Source organism: Corvus hawaiiensis, chromosome 2 (genome assembly GCF_020740725.1).
Source record: "Corvus hawaiiensis isolate bCorHaw1 chromosome 2, bCorHaw1.pri.cur, whole genome shotgun sequence".
In the NCBI taxonomy this organism is placed as follows: Eukaryota; Metazoa; Chordata; class Aves; order Passeriformes; family Corvidae; genus Corvus; species Corvus hawaiiensis.
The window spans coordinates 39341923-39366019 of record NC_063214.1 but is presented as its reverse complement, the minus strand read 5'-3'; the positions used below and the strand labels follow the sequence as shown (position 1 = coordinate 39366019).

The following is a 24097-nucleotide window of genomic DNA, read 5'->3' as shown; positions in this document are numbered from 1 at the left end:
GTTGTGCAGCACTGAACTGAGTAAGAGCATGTCTCTCCACATTTTATATCACTGTCACACCTGATTACAGGCCCTCAAAAGTAAATCAGCCATGCCAGCACAAAGACAGATCCTTAATCATGGTGTCTCGCACTGTGTTCTAGACATCAAAATCCTCAAGTCATGGAAAGAAGGCCTGTCACTGTGTTTGCCATTGTAAACTTCCTCTCATTCCTCCACCACGCACACAGAAAGGCTGTTGTTCAAATGAAGGCTTTTTCTCAAGACAGTGAGCAGGCTGTTTCCTGAAAGGTGCTCATTGGATTTAACTTTCATCTTTACAGCATTGCATTTATTGCATTTATTTTTGTTGGCCACATCTGGTCTTTGTTCTAATTAGGTACAGGAAGGTTAAGTTACATTTTGAAGATGTGGTAAGAATTTTGCAGGTATGAATTATTTTTTTCAGAATTGAATCTGAAGAGGTGTAGAAATAAAGGAACAAAGATAAGCCCTTCTTTCTTCACTGGCAGATCCTGGTCTCTTATCCAAGATGTTTGCAATACGTCTTAGCCAGCTGAGGAAAGACTAGAGGTGTGAGACAGCTGACCTCTTTCTGAATTTACTGTGCTTTTTTCAAGGTCTTACAACTTTATGAAGCATGGTTTTGGGTGGGTTTCTTTCCACTTTAGAGGCTACATAGCAGAACCGTATCCAAATTAATGGAGTTTAGTTATGATGACATAGCATTACATAAAACTAAATGTTTTTCTGTCCTGTAATTTCCTTATCCATAAACTTGTTGTTAGAGGATATTTTAATATACATAAGAATCTAAGAGGAGGAGGACTACTCTTACCCTCAGGTTCAGTTGCCAGAATGAAAAACTCATGGAAGAGAGTTAGTTTAGAGAAATCCATGGTACAGCTGCCACACACAACACAGGCTACAAAACTTTGGTGTAGCAAAAGAAGGATAATAACTGTAGCTGAAGACTTTCAGCCACAGTTATAAGGTATTGAAGGAAGGGTAGGAGATGGAAAGGGCATCACCTGTGTCCTAAATTCTGTGCCAGTGTAGAACAGATTAAGCTTGCAGATGATGGAAGGAAAGAAGGAAACAGAGCATGTCCCATGCTGTGGAGAGCTACAGGATGTACTAAAGGAATTTGATCTGGGTGGGAAATCCTATTCTATCCCTGAATCTGGGTATTATGTGAATTTTGAGGAGGTTTCCGTCTTTCACTACTGAGAAATCAGGCCTGATAGAAGGTCCTACAGATCCCACTTGACTTACTGCATCCAACTACCTCTAGAGAAAGGCATAAGAGAAAGGCAGCTATGCAAAGCACAACCATCCCTTCATTTGGTGGTCAGTGAAATTAAGTTACAAAAGCTTTACCTCCTGCAGATAATCCTATCATGCAATTTTTAAAATAGATGACAATAGATGACAGTGACAAAAAAGCAGTCCAGTCTTCCAACCATCCTTGCAAACATCAAGTCAGTTACCAAAGGATTTGTACTGCAGTTTAATTTAGATGAATTAATTAATCTATGTTTGTTTAGACTACTGTGATCCTTGAATTCTTAGGGGCTCCTCCTTTCTGTTTAGGTTACACTCTTCAAGGCAGGGAGTGTTTATGGCTATCTCTGCATGATACCCAGAAGACCTCTGTGCGGACCTCAGAAACTTATAGACACTACTAGAATTCAGTATTGGATGTAAAAAAAGACATTTTAAAATATTAAAAGTTTTTTACAGGAAACAGTGATTTTTAGGCCCTATATGCTTAGCTTTGTCCTCTGCTAAATATTGCTGGAGAAGAGAATTCACTGATATTACTGCTTGCTAACTTGTGGCCTGAATTTATAATGCAGAGTCACAGTCTGGGTTTGTTTTCTTTCTTTTTTTCTTTTTTTTTTTTTCTTTGTCCTGACAGAAAGATTTCGGGATTTACTGCTTCTACATTCTAATCAAGATACAGAGATTCTGCCCATCTTTCAGCAGAGGCGCTATCCCAAGTAAGTAAGATTGTCTTCTTGGGAGAAATAAAATCTTTATCTATTTGCAGCAAGGGAGAGTAAAGCATTTATAGCCCTGTAAATGCTTTTGGTGCGAAGTCCTTAGGCAGAGCTGTCAGGGAGCCACACTTGCACTGATCTCTGCAGTCTTTGGAGTGGTGTTGGGGAGAAGCAGACACGTTTTGCAAGCACGCCCAGCTGTCAGTGGGGGAGGTGGTGGTGGTGGAGCACAGATGTTGAGTTGCCTTGATCAGTGTTTGATGGAGCTTTGTTTCACTGTTGACACAGGTAGATGTTTAGTCAGGCTAATCCCCATTCTTGTCTTCTGGGATTCCATCATTTATGGTGACAGATTCCCTTGAATTTTCACAGGCTTTCCTGTGAAAGCCTGCAAACACTAGGAAACATTTTTTTCCTGCCTTTTTTAGGGGTATATGTTTGCCTATATCCCTAAAGGGATCAAAAGAGTAGTATTGAGTGTTTAGGAGGTCTTGAATGTATTGTGTACCCTGGTCCATACCTCTTCTTTTTCCAAGTGACATACCTGAGTGAAACAATAAAAGCTCTTTGCTATATATTGACTAGAAGAAACAGTGACTTTCATCTAAGTCTTGAACAGAGGCAGTGAAGGGGAAAGAAGAGGAAATAGTCCTCACATTAACCCTGACCAGAATGAGCAATGACGGAATGCTAGTGCAGGGTGGACAGAGGGAGGAGAAGGAAGAAAGGATGTATGAAGACAGTCCCCCAATGATGATGGAAACAAGCAAAGTTATTTATTTTAGTTACTATTCTTAGGAGGTTTCTGAAATAGGTAAGAAGCCAGTGGAGCTAGGTGTTAAATCTCTTAAAATCTGATAATAAAATTTAGTTTTAAGAGCAGACAATTAGAGAGGCTGAGTGCTGAAAGCCTGTCACCTCCTCACTGTGAATACTTGAAAATAAAAGCACTCAAGGATGAAATCCTGATTCTGAAAATGGTGAAGTTTTGCTTTGACTTCAAGGGTGACACAGTTTTATCCCCCTAAATTTCTTGTTTGTATTGTCCATTGTCACTGTATTAGTGGAATACTGTGGAGGTACAATATATGAAATAGTGCAAGGCACCTTTTGCAGATGGATTGGTCTGCTTGTTTCAATAGAACTTCCATGAATTATTACTTTTCTCCTCATCCTTTGGAACCCTGGCAGTACTATGCTTTGCTTGGCTTAGATTATTTCATTTTTGATATGGACACTGTCTGACTGGTCTGAGAAACCAGTTCATTGTCCTTCCTCAAAGAACAGACTTATCTCTATATAAATCATTCCTAAGATGTTTGAGTTTCCATTTCATTACATTCAATTTATTGCTAGCATTCTTGGCAAAAAGTCTACTAACAATTTTACGCAATGTCAGATTCATGGGCGAATGGGGTTGTCTGTTGTCTTCTGACAGTGGATGTGTTCAGCTCTTCAAAGACCATAGAGCAAATAGCTTGTATGGAGTTCTGCTGCTGTTTGAAGTTATAGCGGCCTTGCACCACGGAAAGGACATACGCTTTCAGCCACATTACTTGGCAAGATTGACTGATTCCTCTAACATACAAAAATCAGCCAAATTTTGGCACCTAACCAAAAAGAAGTTTTCATATGTTCTTGAAACCAATAGATTCTTGTTTATAGGATCATTAATTGGTGCAAATTTGCTTGCTTGTTACAGAAATTTATCATATATTACAGCTTATTTAGAAACTGATTGAACACTATTGACATGTCCGAATTTCCCCAGGGGTTGTCTTTGAGCAAAGTGCTTGTGTTCAGCAAAGAAGAAAACCTGTTCATAATATATTTTGTCTTATTCCCATGTCATTTTTTCACCTTTCCTATTCTCATTTTCACTGAAGAGTCAGCAGAAATTAAGGTAATGAAGAGACAGATCTCATAAATCAGTGTCCCTTCACTGACTTCAGCTGAGCAGTGGCTAGTTGTACTACATAAGGATCTGAGCAGGAAGGTCATCTTAATGAGATGTTGTCATAGGGCACAAACTGGAGCATGTAATGATTAAAGAAATCCTAAGAATATTGAAGGTTAAAAATAGAAGAGAATTTTTAGTAATGACTTAGCTGAATAGCTTGACTAAGCAGGGCTTAGTAGGTAGAATGGATAAAATTTTTCCCATATTTAAGAGAAATCTGTCCAAAGGAAGGAGATTGGATAGGAGGATGTTCAGCACTACTCAGGATATTCAGAATCATTGCAATAAATATTAAAGGCTAAATGGGCAAACTATAATCCATCAACTTTTAGAAGAAATAGAAACCTTGGTGTTCTTGCCTGAATTATATTCTTGTACATTTATTACATTAAGACCTGAACTCTTTCCCAGGGAATAGCAGGATAATTTTGGCTGCATGTTGTTCTCAGAGAAGATGTCCATGCACTGGAACGGCTGGAAGAAGTTTTCTAGAATATGCATGGGCATTTTCCTGGATTTTCTGGGGTAAATGTGCCAAAGAAACATGCTTTGTCCTCCTAGTTGATGGAGAAATGTGGGATCTTTTTATTGTCCTTGTGTTTGCCGGAGTTTATTCTGATCACCTTGACAAGCACAGGAGACTTAGAGGGGCCTGAGCTTACAAAGATCAAGCCTTATAAAGCCACACAGCACATCACCTTGACTTCTTAACGTACCACTGTGTGCCCACAAGTCTCACGGCATCATGAGCACCAGTTCTCACCATGGCCCATGGGCTAGGATGCAGTGCTCTGCCAGCACATGGGTGCAGCACCCACCCAGTCAGCCCAGCCTGCAGCGTTTGTCCTCTCACTTTTCTTCACAGGGCTGCAGAGCAGAAGGAGCTTGGCTCTATCTTATGCTTCAGTCCCATGCCTAGAGTGGAGTTTTTAATGGAGCACACTGCACTGCATGTAGTTCAGGTTATAGAACTAGCAAAAGCAGTCTAATTCAGGCAAGTCTTTTTGATACCTCAAGTGACTGATGTGGTTCAGAAATCAGATGTTACTAAACCCCCCTTAGCAACCGCATCCAGAAACTGACCTGTCCACAAAGAGAAATATTTTGAGGGGAAAACCTGTCTCCTTGCTGACATGAGGCCATTACCATGTCCACAAGGATTTGCATTCCTGAAACTAAGAATAAACCTGCAGCTGTGGGCAACCAAATGGGTTGGGGTGCATGCCGAGAGTAGCTGCCCAGGAAAACCCTCTGCACGCAAAACACATGACAGACTTATCTGCAGCTTGGTCCTGCTCTCCCTCACTCCACAAGCATGCTGAAGTCACTGAGGGGAGTTATGCCAACACAATCAGGTCTATCAGCAAACCAAACTTTTTGCAATGATCTTATCCCAACTCCTTATTTTTACAATGGGCATTAGGGCTGCTGTATCTCATAAAAAGCCATTTAGGGTTTCACATTTAGCACATTTCTGCAGGAGCTTTTCTCATGTTGGTATCAAGGTCATGCTTTCCTTGGTTGCCCACTTTGTTGATGACATTCCTACATGTTTTTTTCACAGTTTCACTCGTAAAATTCAAGAACTGGTAGAGTGCAGCAACGGCTACACAGGATTGCTCCTGAAGAAGGCACTGTGCTCATTAATTTGGCTGTGGAGTCCAGCATGTGATCGGGTGGCTGGTGGTAGCAGGGGCTTAGGTTTCTCCATCCCCTCTCTGTGGTCTTTCCCTGCTGACTCCACTCTGCTCCTGACTGCCTGTGCTGTATGCACAAGGGAAGGATACGCAATTGCCTTGAAGTGCTGGGGAGAAGTGCCTCTTGTAGCTGGGCTTGATAGTGTCAAAAGGATTAAACAAACCCAAAAGAACAGAACGATAAGGGAAGTGATAAAAGAAGTGTGAGAGTGAGAAATTAGGTTGATGGGTGAATGAGGCAGGAGAGAGGCTGACACGGCACGAAACAGCACTTGAGAGGGATGTGCCAGAAATGCTACTGGCATTACAGGTTTTTAGCAGTTTTCTTCTGTCTACAAGTGACTTGACAGTTCAGCTGTACTTTACATTTTCAAGTTATTGCTGAAATCCTCACATAAATATGTGGAGTTTTTGAGCGGGATTATTTGCTTCTTTTTTTTCCCCTTCAGAAATATTTGAGTCTTCACTCTTCTGTGGGTTTGGTAGAAAACTTTTTGGATTATTCACAGATTTTAAGAACAGAAGGAGCGGTTATGTTCTAGCTAATTTGAGTCCCTTCTTAACATAAGCTATAGAGCATTACTGATAATCCCTGCAGCAAGTTTCTCGTTCAGCCAGAGCAGGAATTTAGAATCAAATTGAGATGTTAAAAACTGGAAAACTCACCAGCCTTAGGTCAGCTTGTTTCAGTTGTCAATTACTTCACCCGTGATAATTTTTTTAACTTCAATATCCAGTTTCTTCCATCTCACTGTACCATTTTCTGCTGAACAAGAAAGTCCTGTACTATCTGAAGTGACACCTCCATACAAAAGGTTGGAGGTCAGTGTAAAACTTGCCCTTCTCTTGAACAAAATAATGAATAATTTCTTGCAGGGTAGGGCTTGCTAAAAAGGTCTCTTTCTCAAAAATTTTAAAACCTTCCCGAAGCTTTTCCATTTATTATTTAAATAAAACAAAACAAAACAAAAAAGGCAGAAATGAAGAAAAACAAAGAAAATATTTTGGTAATGTGCACATAGAGAAATAAGAGCACTTCTTTGTAGTCAAACAGGGAGACAATCTAAACTGATAAATTTGACTTTATAAAAAATAAATCTTATTATTAAAGTGGAATGACAAAGAATTTTGGCGAAAAAAATGAACTTAGAACCCAGCAGGTATAATGAAAGAATATTCCAAATACATTTACTTTCCATCAGTCATAAAGTTACAAACCATTCTTTGGCATGTATTCGTAGTAAATTAAGGTAGTCTTCTTGTATATGCACAAAAATGCTGGTAATTTTCATGTCACAAAAAATCCCAGAAAATACAGGATCCTGAGATATATATATATATATGTGTATCTTCAAATAGATATTTATGAAGGTCATCTTTGAAAAGCTGATGCTAAATGGTGTTATTCAATTCTCATCATGGAGAAGTCTAGACAAATAGGTGACAGAAAGTTAGTGCCCTCCCTAAACCATTGTGTATTCTGGTTCCCAATTGCTATTCATTTTAATGATAATGGATCTGTAATGGATCTGTGGCAATTTCCTACAGCTTGAGATCTGAGCCAAGAAACAGATAAAATTTCATAAATAATACCTCAGGAATAAAACTTGTGTCTTATTTGCAGCTGTCTTGAGAACATTTTTCTTTTTAGCAGAAAATAATTTGTGTCTAACTGAAGAAAGTAGTGAGTTGTGGCTTCTGGAAGTAATGATGCTCAGTCAGTGCATCCAGTGAGATTCCCTTGAATCACAGATTGAAGCATGCACAAGAGCAGTTAGCAGGATCATGGCCTAGAAACCCAATTCAGTTTGCATTAGAAACAAAGGCAACATCTTCCCTGATGTTCAGCAAGGGGAAAAATTGTGACCTGTGTGTTCGTCGCCGAGTCTTCATTGCAAAGGCAAAGAGATTTTTAATTTTAAAACGACGTGGAGAACTTCTAAGGAGTGATTTTTTTAAAAGGCTTCCTGTGAAGTGCTTTACAAAAGATGTCCTCTTGTTACAGAGGAAAAACTGAGGCATGGGGCTCTGATGTGAGTTACCAGCATCATCCAGGAACAATTCTCCTTGGGCTGAGACCAGAAATAGAAATCAGGTCTTCCACAGTCCTTTCAGTTGTGTGCAGCTCTCTCATCTGAAATAACATCTATCCTGTTTTCCACTGCAAAAACACGTGGCCTGCCCATATTGCTGAAATCAGATGGGAAAGTGCCAAGTAAAGGAGCCTTTCAGAAGTGCCCACACAAACACTTTAAATGCTTTGTGTAGCATTGTACATGAAGCATGAAAATTACTGGTTTTGAAATGCTCCAAGATTTATTTCAAAATTCAGGCTAGAAGCGAACTGTCTCATCATCAGTCTGAGTCCTCAGAAACCTGAGTTTCAGAGAATTTTGATGACTTGATTAAAAAAGAGACCTGCTTAAGGAATCTGGAATGACCTTTAAAAGAAATTCAAACTGTTTATAGAGAAGAATGTTTGTAGGGGATTGTGGATTTGTATCTTTTTTTTCATTCTCCTTTCTTTTTTAAATTTTTTTCTTTAATGTGACTTTTTGCAGTGATAACACCTTGTTCTGTAGAGTTTACAAACCAGTGCAAGGCTGAGCTCCAATACAATAAAACTCCAATTCTAAGTAAAGTGCATTTTTCTGTCATTAAGGGTTTTTACCAAATGGAAGGAACAACAGTAGCAATGGGGTAGCTGGTAGCTGCTCATTAAAAAGAGCAGTCATGTTATAGGAGTAAAAATGCAAGGATTGGATCTAAATTTTGTTGAAACCATAATGAAAACAGGAAGAAAGAGGACAGGAATTCATACTGTGCATTACATCTTCGAGGTTGGATTCTACAAAGAGCTCATATGGACACATGCAGATAATATCAAACTGGACTAAGTCAGTATCTTGAAATATTAGGAGTACATATTAAACTAATATATGGGTCATAAATTCCTTGAGACATAGGCTATATTTGTTTAGAGTACCAGTACAGTACTCCACTAACTTGCAAAATAAAGACATTTTTGTTCTCTTTCCAAAAGCCTCAAGTTCATGTAACAACAGCACAGAGTGAACCAGTCCCCTTAAAGTCACGGGGAATTTTGCTGTTAATTTCAATGGGGCTCAGACCTGATATCTAAGGCACAAATACAAATCTTTCTAGGTAGAAAGATGTGGTGGAAACAAAACAAAGGTAAGAGATTTGTGCAGCAACATACATGCAAAATTGAAGCTCCATGTGTATACATATTCTCTTTTAAGTACCAAGCATTCTAGAATGCTACTTGAATTTGTCTGCTTATCATAGCATAGTTGTGGCTTATTAGCAGGCATGAACTGTTTTATGCAAAACATTGTGATAATCCCAGTTGAACATGGGAAATGGCTGACTGAGAATAAAAGATGATTAAACCTTTCACAAATTTTGGGAGATGAAATCATTGCTTTGTTCAAAGCGAATGGGGTAAGACATATTATTAGAGCTGGTTTTTGTTTGGCTATCTGGGAGTATGAGCATGGTTCTTGATAAAGCTTTCCAATTTGATTGATACATACCTGTCTACTACTGAGCAGCATCATGAGACTGTGGGGAATTATCTGCCACCAGATGTCTTGAGGGATGTTTCTTTAAAACAACTCAAACAGAAGTTGTAGTAGTTAGATGCTGAAATTATTAGTGAGGGTCTTTGATTCATTATGTAAGAGAGTTAAAATGATCCCTTCCACCCTTATATCCAATTTTATCATAGTTTTAAAAATAATGGCTTATATTAGCTTAAGAAAAGTAGTTTCACAATTACCATAGTTACAGAAATCCAAGCACCAGGCTCTGGAAAAGAAGAGAAACAACTGCTAAGGAGTTTTGGTTGTTGACAGTAGTAATTTCCTGCTGGATGCAGTCCTGTGCAACCTACTCCAGGTGAACCTGTGTGAGCAGGGGTGGTTGGACTAGATGACCTCCAGAGGTCCCTTCCAACTCCAACCATTCTGTTATTCTGTGGTCCCATGTGACTCTGTGGATAAAAGTTCATTCACTCCTATACGCCTACCTGCATATTAGTAATTTTATTTTTGGCCCCATTTGGTGAGGGACCCCAGAGGCTGTTTTCTTTCATAGAAACTGTTAAAGGAGGCAGCATCTTTGATTGGTGTTTTGTTAGTAAGTCATGGTGAAAAAGGGAGAAAAGAAAGATTCCAGTTATAATAAAGGGCAAAATGGACAATGTTATGTCCCTAAACATTTGAAGGAAAAAAAAAACCTGCCTGCCATGTCATCCTTTGTGTTTCATTTAAGACATAAGCCATAAATGTACTTCCTGGTCTTTAACAATGGTAGAAATTTATCAACACTCATTGCAGTTTTGGCTATTTGCCAAACAGAAGGTTTGAAGATGCAGATAAACTGTCAGATAAGCATTTCATGTGTACCACAAGTTTCTCTTCATGCTTTAATACTGCAAAGGAGAGGGAAGCACAGCCATTCAAGACAAACGAGACTGTTACAGTGTTCTAGTTTTGCATAAAATAGGGAAGTATGGTTTGTTCTTTTCAGGACATGAGCCTGCATTTCAATTTTAGCAACCTTTTGGTGCGTGGCACTGGTGGAGTGGTTCAGTTCCGAGTGCCAGGCTCTTTAACGTGTATGTGAGGGAGACACTTCACATTTCTTTTTCATGAAACATGTTGGCCTTTAAACTCTTGGTGATAATCAGGGGCAGCAACAGGCCCATGTTGATCTAACAGCCACTCCGTGTGTCTTCAGAGAAATATATAGGAGATCTGGGCTGTGGAATGCTGAGAAGACCACCCTGAACTGAGCATCCCCAGATAAACACTTACATCACCCCCATTGCATGGAGGAAGCTGTCTTAGCATCTGGGCTAGAGCTTAGCTCAGACCTATGAAGGGGTAAAAATTGGCAGTGGTGGAAAAGCTGTCTCATCCTATAGTATGTTACTGTAGATGTTAATTATCCTCAGTTGTGAGGACAGGAGTTGGCTGCTAGTTGATAGTGCCCAGTGGGCCAAGCCTGGCCCCAAGGAAACTTCTTCTACGACCTTGTCAAGTGGTTTGCAAGAATCAAAGTGCAAGTGCTTTTGAATGGCCAGACAGCTAGCAGCTGGAAAACATTGTTAGCAGCTGCAGGACTGCAACAGCCCATGATATTAGCTGCCAAATCCTTTCTGATTGTTGCCTAATCAGCTGGCTGAGGCTGTTCACAAACAGAATTGGAGACTAAAGTAGATAAGTCCAAACACAAAAGCAGTTTAAATAGAAGACGTATATTGATTTGTTGGATGGTGAAGATAAATTTGGTGATAGTCAAAGTTTCTGGTTGTTGTTTTTTAATAGAAGAATCTTGTGGGTTACAGGTTTGCAGAAGATTATTAGTCTAAGCATGTGCATCTAAAGTGAGGCAACTTGGGTGTCAAGTGAGGTGATTAGCGATGCGTTTCTGTCGTATCAAGAATGTGGTGACATTTTTTCTTCCCTTAAAGCAATGAGAGAAGGTGTCTTATAGGCAACAACCAGAAAGAAAAGATACGAAAATCACTTGCTTTAGAGCCTAATAACTTTCATATAACACTTTGCTTTATGACTTAATTATCCATTGCTGTCAAGGTATCTTTATAAAACAAGGTTTAAACTAAATTTGTGTGGGGTTGAAAGTCATGTAGAATCAAACTCTCATTTAAAACCAAACATTTAAAATTTTCTCATTCCTCTGGGAGCTTGTATAAGGCAAAATTGCTGCCTACTCGAAAAACCCACACAGCAGCAGGGTCAGTCCTCTTACCCCAAGTCCGCTTGACCAGTATGGAAATTATAACCTTTACTACAACCTCCAGAGTTACCAGTGCAAGTGATCGCTGTATCCTCTCTGGTTTCAAAAAATACTCAAAAATGTCTTATGAAAGTAAAATGCCTGGAGTTTCCAAGGTCTTGTTTTCCCCTGCACGGTGCATCATGATGTTACCTAAGGATATTAGAGCTTTGTATTTCCATTTACTGTATACTATGTCTTCAAAATTAAAATAGGTTTTCTAGGTACATTAGTGTTGGTGATTTCTAATATTCTTAAGGTTTAATTACTTCCTCTTTTACACAAATTACCTTAACAGATTGAATATTTTTATTATATTGAATCAATTCTGAAAGTCTTACAGTCGATTAAATTATTCTTTTATTTTCATGGATAACTGAAGTTTCCTAAACAGTATGTGAAATGCAGGCATGCATTTCCAGTGATTTCTCCAAAATAGAGGTATTTGCATCCCTTCTCAAAAGACTTTTGAAAGCTATTTGTACTTTATTTTTTTGTGCCTTACTTCTTACATTGTTAGGAACAACACAGCAGTGGAAGTGGCTGTTGACAATTTCTCCATCACATGGTACTCTTTTACCAGAGCAAGCAAAGAAATGGTGGCAGAACTGAGCCATCCATTTCCTTGTACTTCAGCTTGGATAAGGTAAATCATGTAGATGTAATGTTATCTTGTGAAGGGGTCCCAAACCTGATGTTCTGGCCATTTGGGCACTGTGAAGATGAAACTCTGTGATCTTAATAATACACCGAGAGAATCTCCTGCCACTGCAGTTTTCAAGGGAAACATCTCTAGGATTTCAGCTCGTCACTCCATGAGTAAGAGTTTGAAGCGCGTTGGAGAGATCCCACTCACTTTGCTCAATTCTAGGAAACTGGCACTTCACTCAGTTTGGTGTAAGGTAAAATCTGGAGTTGTGAACTGAACTCAGGCTTTCCATAATTTTTTAGTATAAGTTGCAAGAAATACTAGAAAGTACCAAAATCTATTTATTAGGATGATGCACTGAGCAATTCAGTGTCTGTGGCAGTGTCACTGAGTGGGAAGGGCAGGGGCTGCTGTCCTCAATGATCACACCTGGTCTGTAACCACAACCACTGTAATAGTCATTGGTTACATATTCCAATTATGCCAGAGTGAAGTGCTGTGCTGCTTTCCATCCAGAAAGAGCAGACTTTCTGTGAAGGGCAGTTGTTACGTGCCAGCCTCTCTGTCAGCCCTGTTTTGTTTCAAGGAGACATGAAATTCTGCTTCAACTCACATATGTCAGACATGATGCTGAACTGAAGCAAAAGGGAAAAACTCTAAAATAAGTTTGTTTTCTGAAAAAGAAGGGAGGAAGGGAGGGAGGGAGGGAAGAAGATGTAACTTTCTATTTTGTGCACAATCCATACATTACATGGAGAAAGATTCCTTAATTCAAAAGAGCAGGTTTACCTTGCGGGATCAGCAGAGCGAAATCTAATGAGCTTGTTCAGTGGCACAGGCTGTAATGAAAGCCTTTGGGCACTGCTCTTCTGTGACAGGCGAGCGATGTTGGTATTGATGAACAACCTGATCTCCTTCTGTTTTCTGCTAGGGAGGAGGTTTGAAGGAATGTCTTGTTCATTCGTTGTGAATTGCTGTGTCCTGAGGAGCAAACAGGCTGAGTTCAGCATCTCCAAGTCTTCTTTCACACATGGTTCCATTAACACTTGAACATCTTAATTCCAAGCTTTGAGTGCAGCATAAGCGTTGTCCCTGGAGCTCAGTGCCCACTTCCCTCTTTTCAGAGTGAGCACAAGCTGAGATGGGGAATGTTCCTGGCTTTCACTGCTCCATCTGTATTAGTGCTTTGCTCTTAGTGAGAGCATATTTAGTGTGTATCTGTATACATTTTGCCTTTATGTTGTTAGATGGCAGTAACTGGCTGTGTAGTGGTTGATGGTTAACTTTTCTTTTTATTGATGCATGTTTGCACTACAGTTAAGGAATCCACTGCAAAGAATCCATGCAAACAGGAGCTATCAAAATTTGATCTCTCTCTCTCAAGTAATTTGATAGCAAAATAGAGCAGGTTGGCTGCAAGCAGCTCTTAAGTGCACCACTGGAACTTAAATCCATTTATCTCTGCACTGGCTATGCCAGCTGTTTGTGGTCAGAGGCACCCCCCTCACTGAATTAACTTTGTTTTTAGTTATTTGGCCCTGCACTCAGATTCTGGCACCAGTGAATAGCATCTGCACCATGTGGAAATGTTTGGCAATTACGAGCCAATTAAATTTAGCTTGTTCCCTTGTTCGGTCCTTCTTATGATGTCCAGTGAGAAGACTCATGATTGAAATATTTAGCATGTAAAAAAACAACAGTGTCTCAATTTTACTAAGGCTGGGATCTGTTTGTCTCTGTACTGAAGGGTCCTTGGAGAATGAAATTTCAAGGGACATTGCACCATTAAAACTTCTTCACAGAAAAATATATATCAAAAGTAATTCTAAATCATGTATGGTTTTATTCTCATTGGGCCACTGGTGTTAACCACCCCTGTGCATTCAAGTATTTGAACACTGTCATCTAAGGTTAACCAAATTGATGAAATAGTATTAACAAGGAAACAACAAGGATGATGGCTTTATCCACAGTCATCTTTACCCTTTCTTTAATTTGCTTGTCTTGGCAAGGCTTCTCCAATGAGATATGAGGCTATTGCTTACCCTTTTTTAAACTGTCAGATCAGATCTGCAGATAAAAGCCATCAGTTGGACAGATGGAAACCATAAAACAACAAATATCTAGAAACACTCCTTTGTGTAATGTTGTACTCCTTTCCTTTTACTTGCTCATTAAGGATTGTGATCCATTTATTGATGAGGTTTATGGCCACCATTACAGGATATTTATGGGCCTCACAAACTTTTAATGAAGTCATTTTTGCAATGCTTGTCTCTGTCTGAGAAATACAACTATTTCTAACAGGTAGATACTGTCACACAGTGTCAAACTGACTTGCTCAGGTTCTCCTAAGAAAGGTATGACACAGACTAGGTTGATCCCAGCACAGCACCCAAGCTGCTGCATTCCTCCTTTCTCTTTTTACTCTTTGTAAAGTTCCTACACCAAGGGGGAAGTACCTTTTGATTAGGGATCTTCATGCACTTTCACAGTAGTTGTAGTAGAAGTAAGGTTAGAAACGCTCAGTGGTGGTTTAGCGAATGGTTGATGAATGCAGCCATTAGGAAAAACATTAATGCAGTTTTCAGAATCTCAGAGAGGAACAAGAAAACAGAAAGTATTCACCTGTCTGTCCACTTTTACCTTTACAATTTGTTTAAATTACAGCTGTTAAGGGAATCCGTAAACAGGGGCAAAGTAAGTGGCATGTGGAACGCCTAAATCATTGATCACAGCTGGTGGATAAAGAGTGAGGTCTTCAAAAAATGAGGCTTAGTAGATACACAGCATCTAGAGGGCTGGAATTTCATCCACTGTGTACTGCCCATGCCCTGGTGTCTTTACTTGAAGACAGAGGCACCATAGCAGGATAAATGGCAAAAAGCTGTTCTACTAAAGCTAATCTACTTTTATAGTGAATTTCTGCCTGATAATACACCTGTTACTCCTGCAGAACTGAATTCTGATATAATGTAATTTGGTGACATTTTTGCCATTTGCTTTGTACTAGAATCAGATTTTTTTTTCTATAGAGAATTCAGCAAAGTATTATCTAAATAAGAGTATAGCACAGTGTATTAAATAAGGAAGAAAAAGTCAATGTTGACAGCTGGGAAGCAGCAAATAGTTCTTAAGCAGAGAGTTTTAAAATTAGTGAGGTATCAAATAGGGAGCAATTCATCTTGGGATGTGTTCTTTCAATATATCAAATAATGAATGATAAGGAGGGAGATATAAAAACCAAGTTAATTAAATCCTTGGATGATATTGGACCAGGGAGGATAGTGTATGTCAGAGCAGATGGAATGAAATTTCTGAATCATCTGGCAAATTTTAGGGGATGGATTGGAAGAAAAGGAAGATGAGTTGGAATAGGCAGAAATGTCAGACAGTTCATCAAAAGAGAAATTGTTGAATAAGAAAGACTGACATCAGGTAGGAAAAGTGTTAGGATCATACCTTATAACAGCCTTTTGTCTATGTGTATTAGAGTATGAAACCTGTTGGAATCATAGAATCATTGAGGTTGGAACAAAACCTCAAAGATTACCGAGTCCAACCTGTGACTGAACATCGCTAAGTCAACTAAACCATTGCAGTAAGTGCCTTGTACAGTCATTTTGTTAGCACTTCTAGGGGTGGTGACTCCACCACTTCCCTGGGTAGCCCATTCCAATGCTTAACCACCCTTTCAGTAAAAAAATTCTTCCTCATGTCCGACCTGAACCTCCCCTGGCACATCTTTTGAGTCTATGTCCTTTTGTTCTGTCAGTGGTTGCCTGGGACAAGAGTCTGGCTACAGCCTCCTTTCAGGCAGTTGAAGAGAGTGATAAGGTCCCCTTGAGGCTCTTTTTCTCCAGGCAAAACAACCCCAGCTCCCTCAGCCACTCTTCATATGACTTACTCTCCAGACCCTTCATCAGCTTCACTGCTCTTGCCTGTCTGGACTCACCCCAGCAGCTCAATGTCTTTCTTGAAATGAGGGACCAAAAACTGAACACAGGATTTGAGATGCAGCCTCAAGTAAACTTGAGCATTAAGCTAATTAAACTTAAACTAAGCTTCCCTTACCTTGTGGAGGGGAGTTCTGAGAATGTGTTGCTTTCTGGTTTTACCAAAACAAAGAGCATTAACTGAGGATGTAAACAACATTCTGGAAATGACAGTGGGTAAGCACAACAGAGATGGGATTAAAAGTGTGGACTTCTCCTCTGACTGATCAAAACTGTCCTTTTAGGTTAGACGTGAGGCACAGTCATGGGATCTGCATTTCACAATGATGATGAACGTGATGGGGATCAGCTTTACTGAGTGGATGTGCAGGACACTGATTTTGTGCAAGAAATCTCACATGTCATGATTTGTTCTGTAGACTGACAAGACCAGTCACACACAGTGGTGTTTCTCTGTATATATGTAGAGCAACTTCAGGAGTCCTGGTCAATAGGAGCTGGTATTGAACCTAAAGCAGAGGCTCTTTTCGCTTAGGCCCCCACTCTGTGCCAGATGTATTCATTCTGCTGTGATGCCCAGCCTCTGTTATGTTCAGAGCCATATAGTCACCTTGCCTTGCAGCAGTGTCTCACACCCAGTGGGTTGTAGACCTCTGGATATTTATGAAAAGTGGGGGTGGGAAGGGTTAGGAAAAGAATTAGGTATTTGCAGTAATTAAACACTAGTCCCCTATCTTTCTGTCTCTCACCAAGTCACTCATATGTTTTGTTTGGGATCACCTGTTCTCTGTAAGCTTCTTATATATAACTCATAGAGAAATGCTAAGAAGTAAGGCTCTGTTAATATGAGCACATAGAAAGGTAAGAGCTTGAAGGAATTTAAAAATTCAAGGGATAAAAATTTCTTTATTTTGAATAACCCAAGGTGGCTGTACAGAGGCATCTTTGTATGGCTAGAAAGGTAATAGCAATGACACTGCTACCTATGAATAATAATATCATTATACAGGGCCTTGGCAGGACTGAAACTGGAACACTGCATACAATAATAGGCCATTCACTCTGAAAAATAGAACTGGAAATAAGAAGTTGGAGCATATTCAGAGAAAAACAAAGAAGAGGTCAAGATAGTCAGGACTGCATTGAGCTCATCTATGATGTAATGCAGTATATTTTCTGGTAGATGATAAGCTTCTGCCAGTGAATCTATATGCAGACTCATCTACAGGTTTCTGTTGACTTCAGAAATTCCTTCTCCAAGTTGGGTGATCTCATCCTTAATCTGCCATTTTACTGTGTATGGTTCACTCTACTGTTCAGCAGGTGTTCTTTCTTTACATTTTGGCCTTGCCAGTTTTCTGCATCCCCTTCCAGATAAGAGATTCTCTGCCTAAGGAAATGAGCTTGTCTGACTATCACTGAACATCTGGAAGCCATCTGAAGTTGTGTTATCACTATCTTGCAGACTTCTCTCTTCGACTGTCAGAGGAATATTTAGAGAATTTCTTTCTAGGCTTTCTGGCAGCTAAATTCAAGCAAAGATACTTTACAGACCCCAAGCCAGTAATTACTTGCTACATTAAGCTGCCCCGAAGGAAACTTACTCCTACAGGCACATTCACTGGCCTGGATAGGATGAAGTGAAGCTTCATGTGAACATGAAGTGAAGCTGGTGGAGAACATCTTTCCCTAAAGGAAATGTAGCTGAGAGAGACATTCTTTTAAAAAGAGAGTTTTCTAGATAAAAGATGGGCTTGTGACTGGACAAAGTCACTTTGTTTACCCAATGTAAGCCCTAAGACAGAAAAGAGTCAGTGGTGAGACATGGCAAATTTTTCAAGGGGCTTTATTACATTTTAGGTAGCATATTTGTGTTCAGGTTTACCAGGTATTGAGGTAAACCTCAATAAAACTCCCATTTTATTGCAGGAGTAACTACTTCATTCCAATTGCAGAATTTGCTGTGAGATTTGTCTTTCTTTTTTCTTCATATTCTCTTAATTTTGAATTCTTCACCTCTACTTAATCCAGTCCAAAGAGCCTGAGCAGGCTGACTTTGGAGAGAACTGTGATATGCCTGTCCTTGTCTTCAGATTGATCTGCTGCCAGCTGTATCTGCCAGCACTTCAGTCAGCTGCTTCTCTCATCCCCTTTTGTTTCTGCAGATACCTAGCTAGGATTTTAAATCCTGTACTTTGTCATCCTTGGGATTTGTCAGCAGAAGCCAACTTTTCTTTTCCCAGCTCTAAGGTATACTGGAGCTTGACTGGGAAAGCCTACTGGCAGTGTGGATGTTTAACTAGAGTGGTCTTCTTTTTTCCCCAGCCTACTGTATCCGAAGAAGTATTTTACTCTTTGCTATAATGTATCTCCTGAGTATATTTGTTACTGCAAAGGAGCTGCCAGGGGTGGGAAACTCATGTATGTACTATCAGGCTTTCCTGAGTCCTAAACTCCCAAGTAGTTCTCCCATTCTTATTTCAATTGAAAATACCCAAACCCTGGCTGAGGGAACCACATTAGACTTCCAGTGCTGGTTAATATGTAATATTTAGAGATGTGGAAAACTTGAAACCCCTTTGGAAATCTGAAATGTGGTTGCATCAGTGTGGAAAGGGGTTGGAGGTCTTTGGTAGTCTTGATCCACCCCCCACAGTCCATTCCTGCCTCTTGACCTCACTCCTGCACTTGTGCTGTACTGTGTCGTGCTCTTCTCCAGGAGCCAGAACAAGGATGTTTATCACAGGAAAGTGCTGCTCTACATCTCTATGGCCCCTTCTCCAGCCACATCCTGTTCTTTCTCACAGTTGCAGTGTCTTACTGCAAACAATGCTTGGCTGTTACTACCAACAATCCTTGTTTGGCTCCACAGCTATCCATCCAGCTGTTGCTGTCTGAGACATGAACATTAGCCACCTTGCCTTCCAGGCTTCTACAGAAACTGATGCTGCAGGTATTTCCACTGGTGTGGAGACATGTCCTGTCAGTGAGTATCATTTACCAAGCGAGGAAGAGGGCTAATATTGGCACTACTTCTGTGCCATCTGTTAGATGGCATCACCTCTCTGAGATGACCACCAAAGGCAGCGGTATAGGCAACAGAAAGCTTCCTGTAAATATTGAAAGAGACCAAAGATCAAATATGGAAGTGGATTACTCTAAAGCAGAAACACAGTTTGCAGTGAGATAAGCAGATAACTACTGTGTCAGTGAATGGGTTGTGGAGAAACATGGCCAGCACATTCAACCTCATTGTGGTTGCTGGTCTGCCGCATTTTATCACTTAATGATGTAACAAATAAATTTTCAAAGGCCAGCTTCAGTAGGTGGTGCAGTCATTGCCAATGCTCTTCTTTTTATTTTTCTTGATTACCTCAGGCAAAATTGGTAGGACACAATTTTATAGGGAGGCAAAGCACTTCACAAAATAGAAATTGCAATTGCTAAGGAAAAAGGTGTACAACTGGATTTCTTGTTATAATAAAGTGAAATTCTGTGTTCTTTAATCAAAGGAATACATTTTGAGAACATTTTGTAAAAATGGCCTTAAAAAGGTTGCCACAGAAAAGAATGCAACATTAATTAAGAATATTGACCCAAAAATTTGGTACGGAATGTACACGTACTTTCAGAGAACGAGGTTGCCTCAGTTTATAAATTATATTTGGTTATAGTTCTCATAGTGGTTTTACACTTTTTAATGGAGTAAGTGAATGGTCTAAATTGTTGCTTCTCTCCTGTAATAGTCAGCAATGAGTAGTCAGAAATATGGGTTCTCCATAAGTACTTCAGGCAATGTTTAGATAATTTTATTCAGTTCTAAGGAAAACTAACTTGGTCTGAGAGGTTGCTTTCAGATTGCTGTGGGAGTCATGAACAAGGAATAGCCGTGTTTACAAGGCTGTCCATCCGAGTTGCAAGTCTGTTCTCTGTTGCCATCAGTGGTAGTTTGATCTCCATGCTTTGTTGAACTTATCATTCATAGTCAGGAGGTTCTTTTCCTCCTTTTTCCTCCTGCTCACTCCTCTGTTGCAAGTCCAGCTCCCAAAAGGCAGTTGTACAACTTCTGCTGCTGTAGTGTTCCAGCCTACTCCAGTGGAATCTTCTCAAACCTTCACCGTGTGTCATGGAAAACCACATATCTCAGTTTGTGATCTACAGGAGGAGCATTATCCATGAAAATACAGGTGCCTGTTCAGCTGCTCCACTGTCTTACCCTTATCATCATGCCTTCAACATGTTTCCTCTTGCTAAGGATGTTGCAGAGCTGGAAATTCTTCTTTTGTTATCTCTGGGCCCTTGAGAGTATAATAAGCTGAAAAAAAAGTGGTTTTGTTTTGTTTTTCCCAGTCACAGAGAAATAAATGGAACTGAGATGTACTAAAACCGATGGTTCTTACAGGATTTTAATACTAATAATGATTTGGCATGTTTCTATGAGAAGAAAATTTGGTGCTAATTGATTCTATAGTTTTTTGAGCCATCCACGTTGTTAAAATCAGATGTTTCACTAGCTGTTCAAGGAATCAACTTCTGTAGAAAAGAGAAGGAACCTTCTGCAAGCTCTAGTATGTACTGTAAGAATATGTTTGAAGTTGAAAGGAAAAAATGTGAAAAATCAATCAGAAATTTAACTCAAGCAGTTTAAAAAGATCAGGAGAGGGTGGCTAATGAAACCTGAATTAGAATCATAACCCTTTGCAATCTTGCACAAAACAGTATATAAATTTGATTGGACCCACTGGGTTTTGCAAGCTTATTTGTCTAAGGGGCTGCTGATTTCTTTAATGGAAACATCATTTTTCACAGTGTCAGGAGAACACATGGGAATCTTTGATCACGCATGCCAGATGTCACATTTTGTGACACTTTTAAACCTTGGAAAGCTGTTGTAGTTTTGGAAATCCGTAAAAAACAAGGATGGCATGCTTTGTTCACTAGTGGTTCTTTTCTAAAAGGCTGTTGGTACTGAAATGCTGTCAATGATCACAACCCCTCTGGAAAAATAGTGTTGGAGTGTACACATCTAAATTGAGGCTGAAATAATGACATGAGGTATTGTACGTTGACTTCAAAAAAGGAAGTGGCTGTCTTGATTTTTGCTGCAGAAAACATTTTAAAATCTTTGATAGTAGTAAATACAGCTTCTTTAAAACATAAAAATCCTGTAATTTGTTGTAGCTAGGCTTTTACTGAAAAATGTGTATTGAGCTTGGGACTCCAAAATGTTCTAGAGCAGTGCAGTAGTCAGTTTTGCTTTCTGCAGGCCTACCATATGAAAAATTGTCTCTGATACAAGTTTGGGATTTGGATGGTTACCAGCAGTCCTTCTCTGGTCTCTGTTATGCTGGTGCCCTGAAGAGTGGTGCATCAGGAAGCTGTTCTGATAGACAGAGCCACACAGCAGAGGGACAAACTAACTTAAACTGGAGAAACAGCAGACAACTGATGGTTATAATCAGACAGCAAAATTCAGGGAAACAGTACTGATCCAGAATATGACTGAGCTACAGTGAGCACATCAGGAGCCTGTTTTTTCAGATATCAGAGAAAAGAGGAGTCTTAAGAAGGAATTTGAAGGGAGATAATGAAATAGCTCTGCAGATGTTTACAGAGATTCCCTCCCAGGCATGAAGGGAAATGTGGGAGGAACATGGAGGCACTTGTTTGAATATTTGTCATGTGGGGGTGGAAGCTGATACTGTGGGTTATCAGAGAGAGGTGATTGCATCTCTCTGGTGCAGCCAAGTTAGAGCACCAGAAGAACATAAGGAAACTGCTTCAGCCATCAGACAGTCGGTTCCTTGGAGTTCTCAGGCTGAATCCATCAGTTCTGAGCTGTGCTTTTGGTAGGACAAGTAAAAGAGAAGACTAAGCATGGGAGAAGGAATGTTTAGTTGATTTTATTATGATTTTGGAGAATGTCAATGATGTTTTTATAAGGAATCAGGGGAGGGATTCAGCTCCATTAGCTGTATTGATTGTGTGTCATGACTGTATTGAGAACTTAGTGTGCTCATGCAAAGATACCTACATGTGGGTCTTTGTAAGAACTGAATACCAAGAGTATAAAATCTCATGCTGCTGGTTTAAATCCTTGCTCAGTTGACACTGGTAAGAGCTTTGCCACAGACTTCAGTCAGATTAGGATTTCACTTTTTGTGCTCTATGCAGTACTTTGTATCCAAGCATTTTGTTCAGCTTGCAGATGATGATACTGCTTTAATTAAAATTTCCTACAAGCTCTTGAATTAACTCCCCTATCCATCTGTTATTCCACTAATATCCCAGATAATGTCTTACAGTAGCTCCCAGAGAGCGTGGAAATAAAAAAGTGGTATCATCATTTACTGTTGAGTAGTGAAGTACAATGCAAGCATTAAACTTTTCTAAGGGCTCCTACACCCTGAAGTAAAGGATGGCACTGAGAGCCAAGTCCAAAAGGTGTGAGCAGGTATCTCCACACATCACTGTGCAGTGCCTTATGGAAAATAATGAGCTGGATCTCAAAAGCAGTACATCTGCCTGTGTCCCTGAGACAGTGTCCCCTGGTTTAGGGACAGCCCCATGTTAGTGCAGTGGCATTGCCCAGCACTGGAACAAGCTGGTTTAGTGCTTGTTGGGCTATTTTGGTACCACTGCACTGTAGAATGGGAGTGTGCTTTAAATAGAAAATATCTATAAGATACTTTTTAATAATGTCCACTGCTATTTTTTGTGATGTATTTTATTTTGAAGAGCTTTTTTTTCCTCTTTCTGAGCTAAGAAATTGTGCCAGAATAATAAGCAAGAGCACTCCTAAGACTGGAAGTGAATGCAGTGAAAAGAACAACTTGTTATTTAAATAAGTTTGCCTGAAGGGGCAATTTCTAAATTTTTAGTAAAATTCCATTCCCTTCCTTCATGTTAATTAAATGAAAGCTGGGGGATAGGAGAGCATAGCATGGTAGTGTGATATATCTGGGGCCCAGCTCAAGAAACAAAAAGTCATTTTACCCCCCCTTGGCTTTTTATTGAGTGCTGTGATATTTCATTTTCAATAATGAGCTGCTTTTATGCAAAAGTTTTCGGTCCTACTAAATGAAAGGAGGAACATGTTGACAGGAAACAAAAATTGCATAATCTCTGCAGAAGTCTATGACTGAATCACTGCTCTGTTCAACCCTGTGCCATTTGATATGGCATCAGGAGGTTTCTTTCTTCCACTGACTTGAATAAGAAAAGGATAAATGACCACTGCCATTAAGGCATCAGGGCCACATTTGTCTCAGTTATAAATTATCCCCATACTAAAAAGGGATTAAATAGAGCATATTTATGACCTCCAACAAAATCTTCTAGGGAGATCATGTTATCCTTGGAATCAGTCTTTCCAGGCAGTCTGGTGCAGTGGGTTAACGCAGTAGCAATATTTCTCCAGGTTTTCCCCCAGTTCTCTTTTTCACACTTGGAAGCAGTGACTTCTGGCTGCTTTGTGCTGGACCACATGCAGACACAGCAGGAGGCTCTTGGCTTCTCTGATTGCATCTGCTGTCCAAGCAACTGCTCCTCACTCCCTGAGATGAAGACACAGTGGGCAAATAGAAATATTTTGCAGGCCAGATGGGGCTAATGGACCACAAACTGGAGCATTCTGACCAAAATGCATATTTAATTGCAGGTTGTTTCTTGAATTTCTGGCATGCACTGTGCTTGACTGGTTTCTGGTGACCAGATCTAGTTTTGCATTTTTCCTCTCCTGATCATGTCAGTGTTATTCAGAGGCACTCAGACTTTCCATGAATTGCTTAATCCCTTCTGAGATCAAACATATATAGTTCAGGTAGTCCTCAAGTAGTGCAGTTGTGTTAAGTGGCTCCCCTACAGTATATAACTGTTGTCACATCCACTGTGGTAATTTCTGGAAAAATGTGCTTTGATTGTTTCTCTTCCATTTTCTTGTGGTTTTCACTCAAAATCTTGCCTTTGTGTATCCAAAGGAAAGTTAGTGCTGCTTGTCCAAAATG

At 39.8% G+C, this 24097-nt stretch overlaps 1 protein-coding gene across 2 annotated transcripts in view; it reads left to right on the top strand.

The window, feature by feature from the left end:
* The window catches only part of NOX4 (NADPH oxidase 4), a 113302-nt gene that overhangs the window by 63871 nt on the left and 25334 nt on the right, over positions 1 to 24097 (top strand). For both annotated transcript variants that reach the window (XM_048295050.1, XM_048295051.1), the window contains one exon: positions 1922 to 2003. In XM_048295050.1, coding sequence (XP_048151007.1) covers positions 1922 to 2003 — 82 coding nt within the window. The remainder of the gene's footprint in view (positions 1 to 1921; positions 2004 to 24097) is intronic.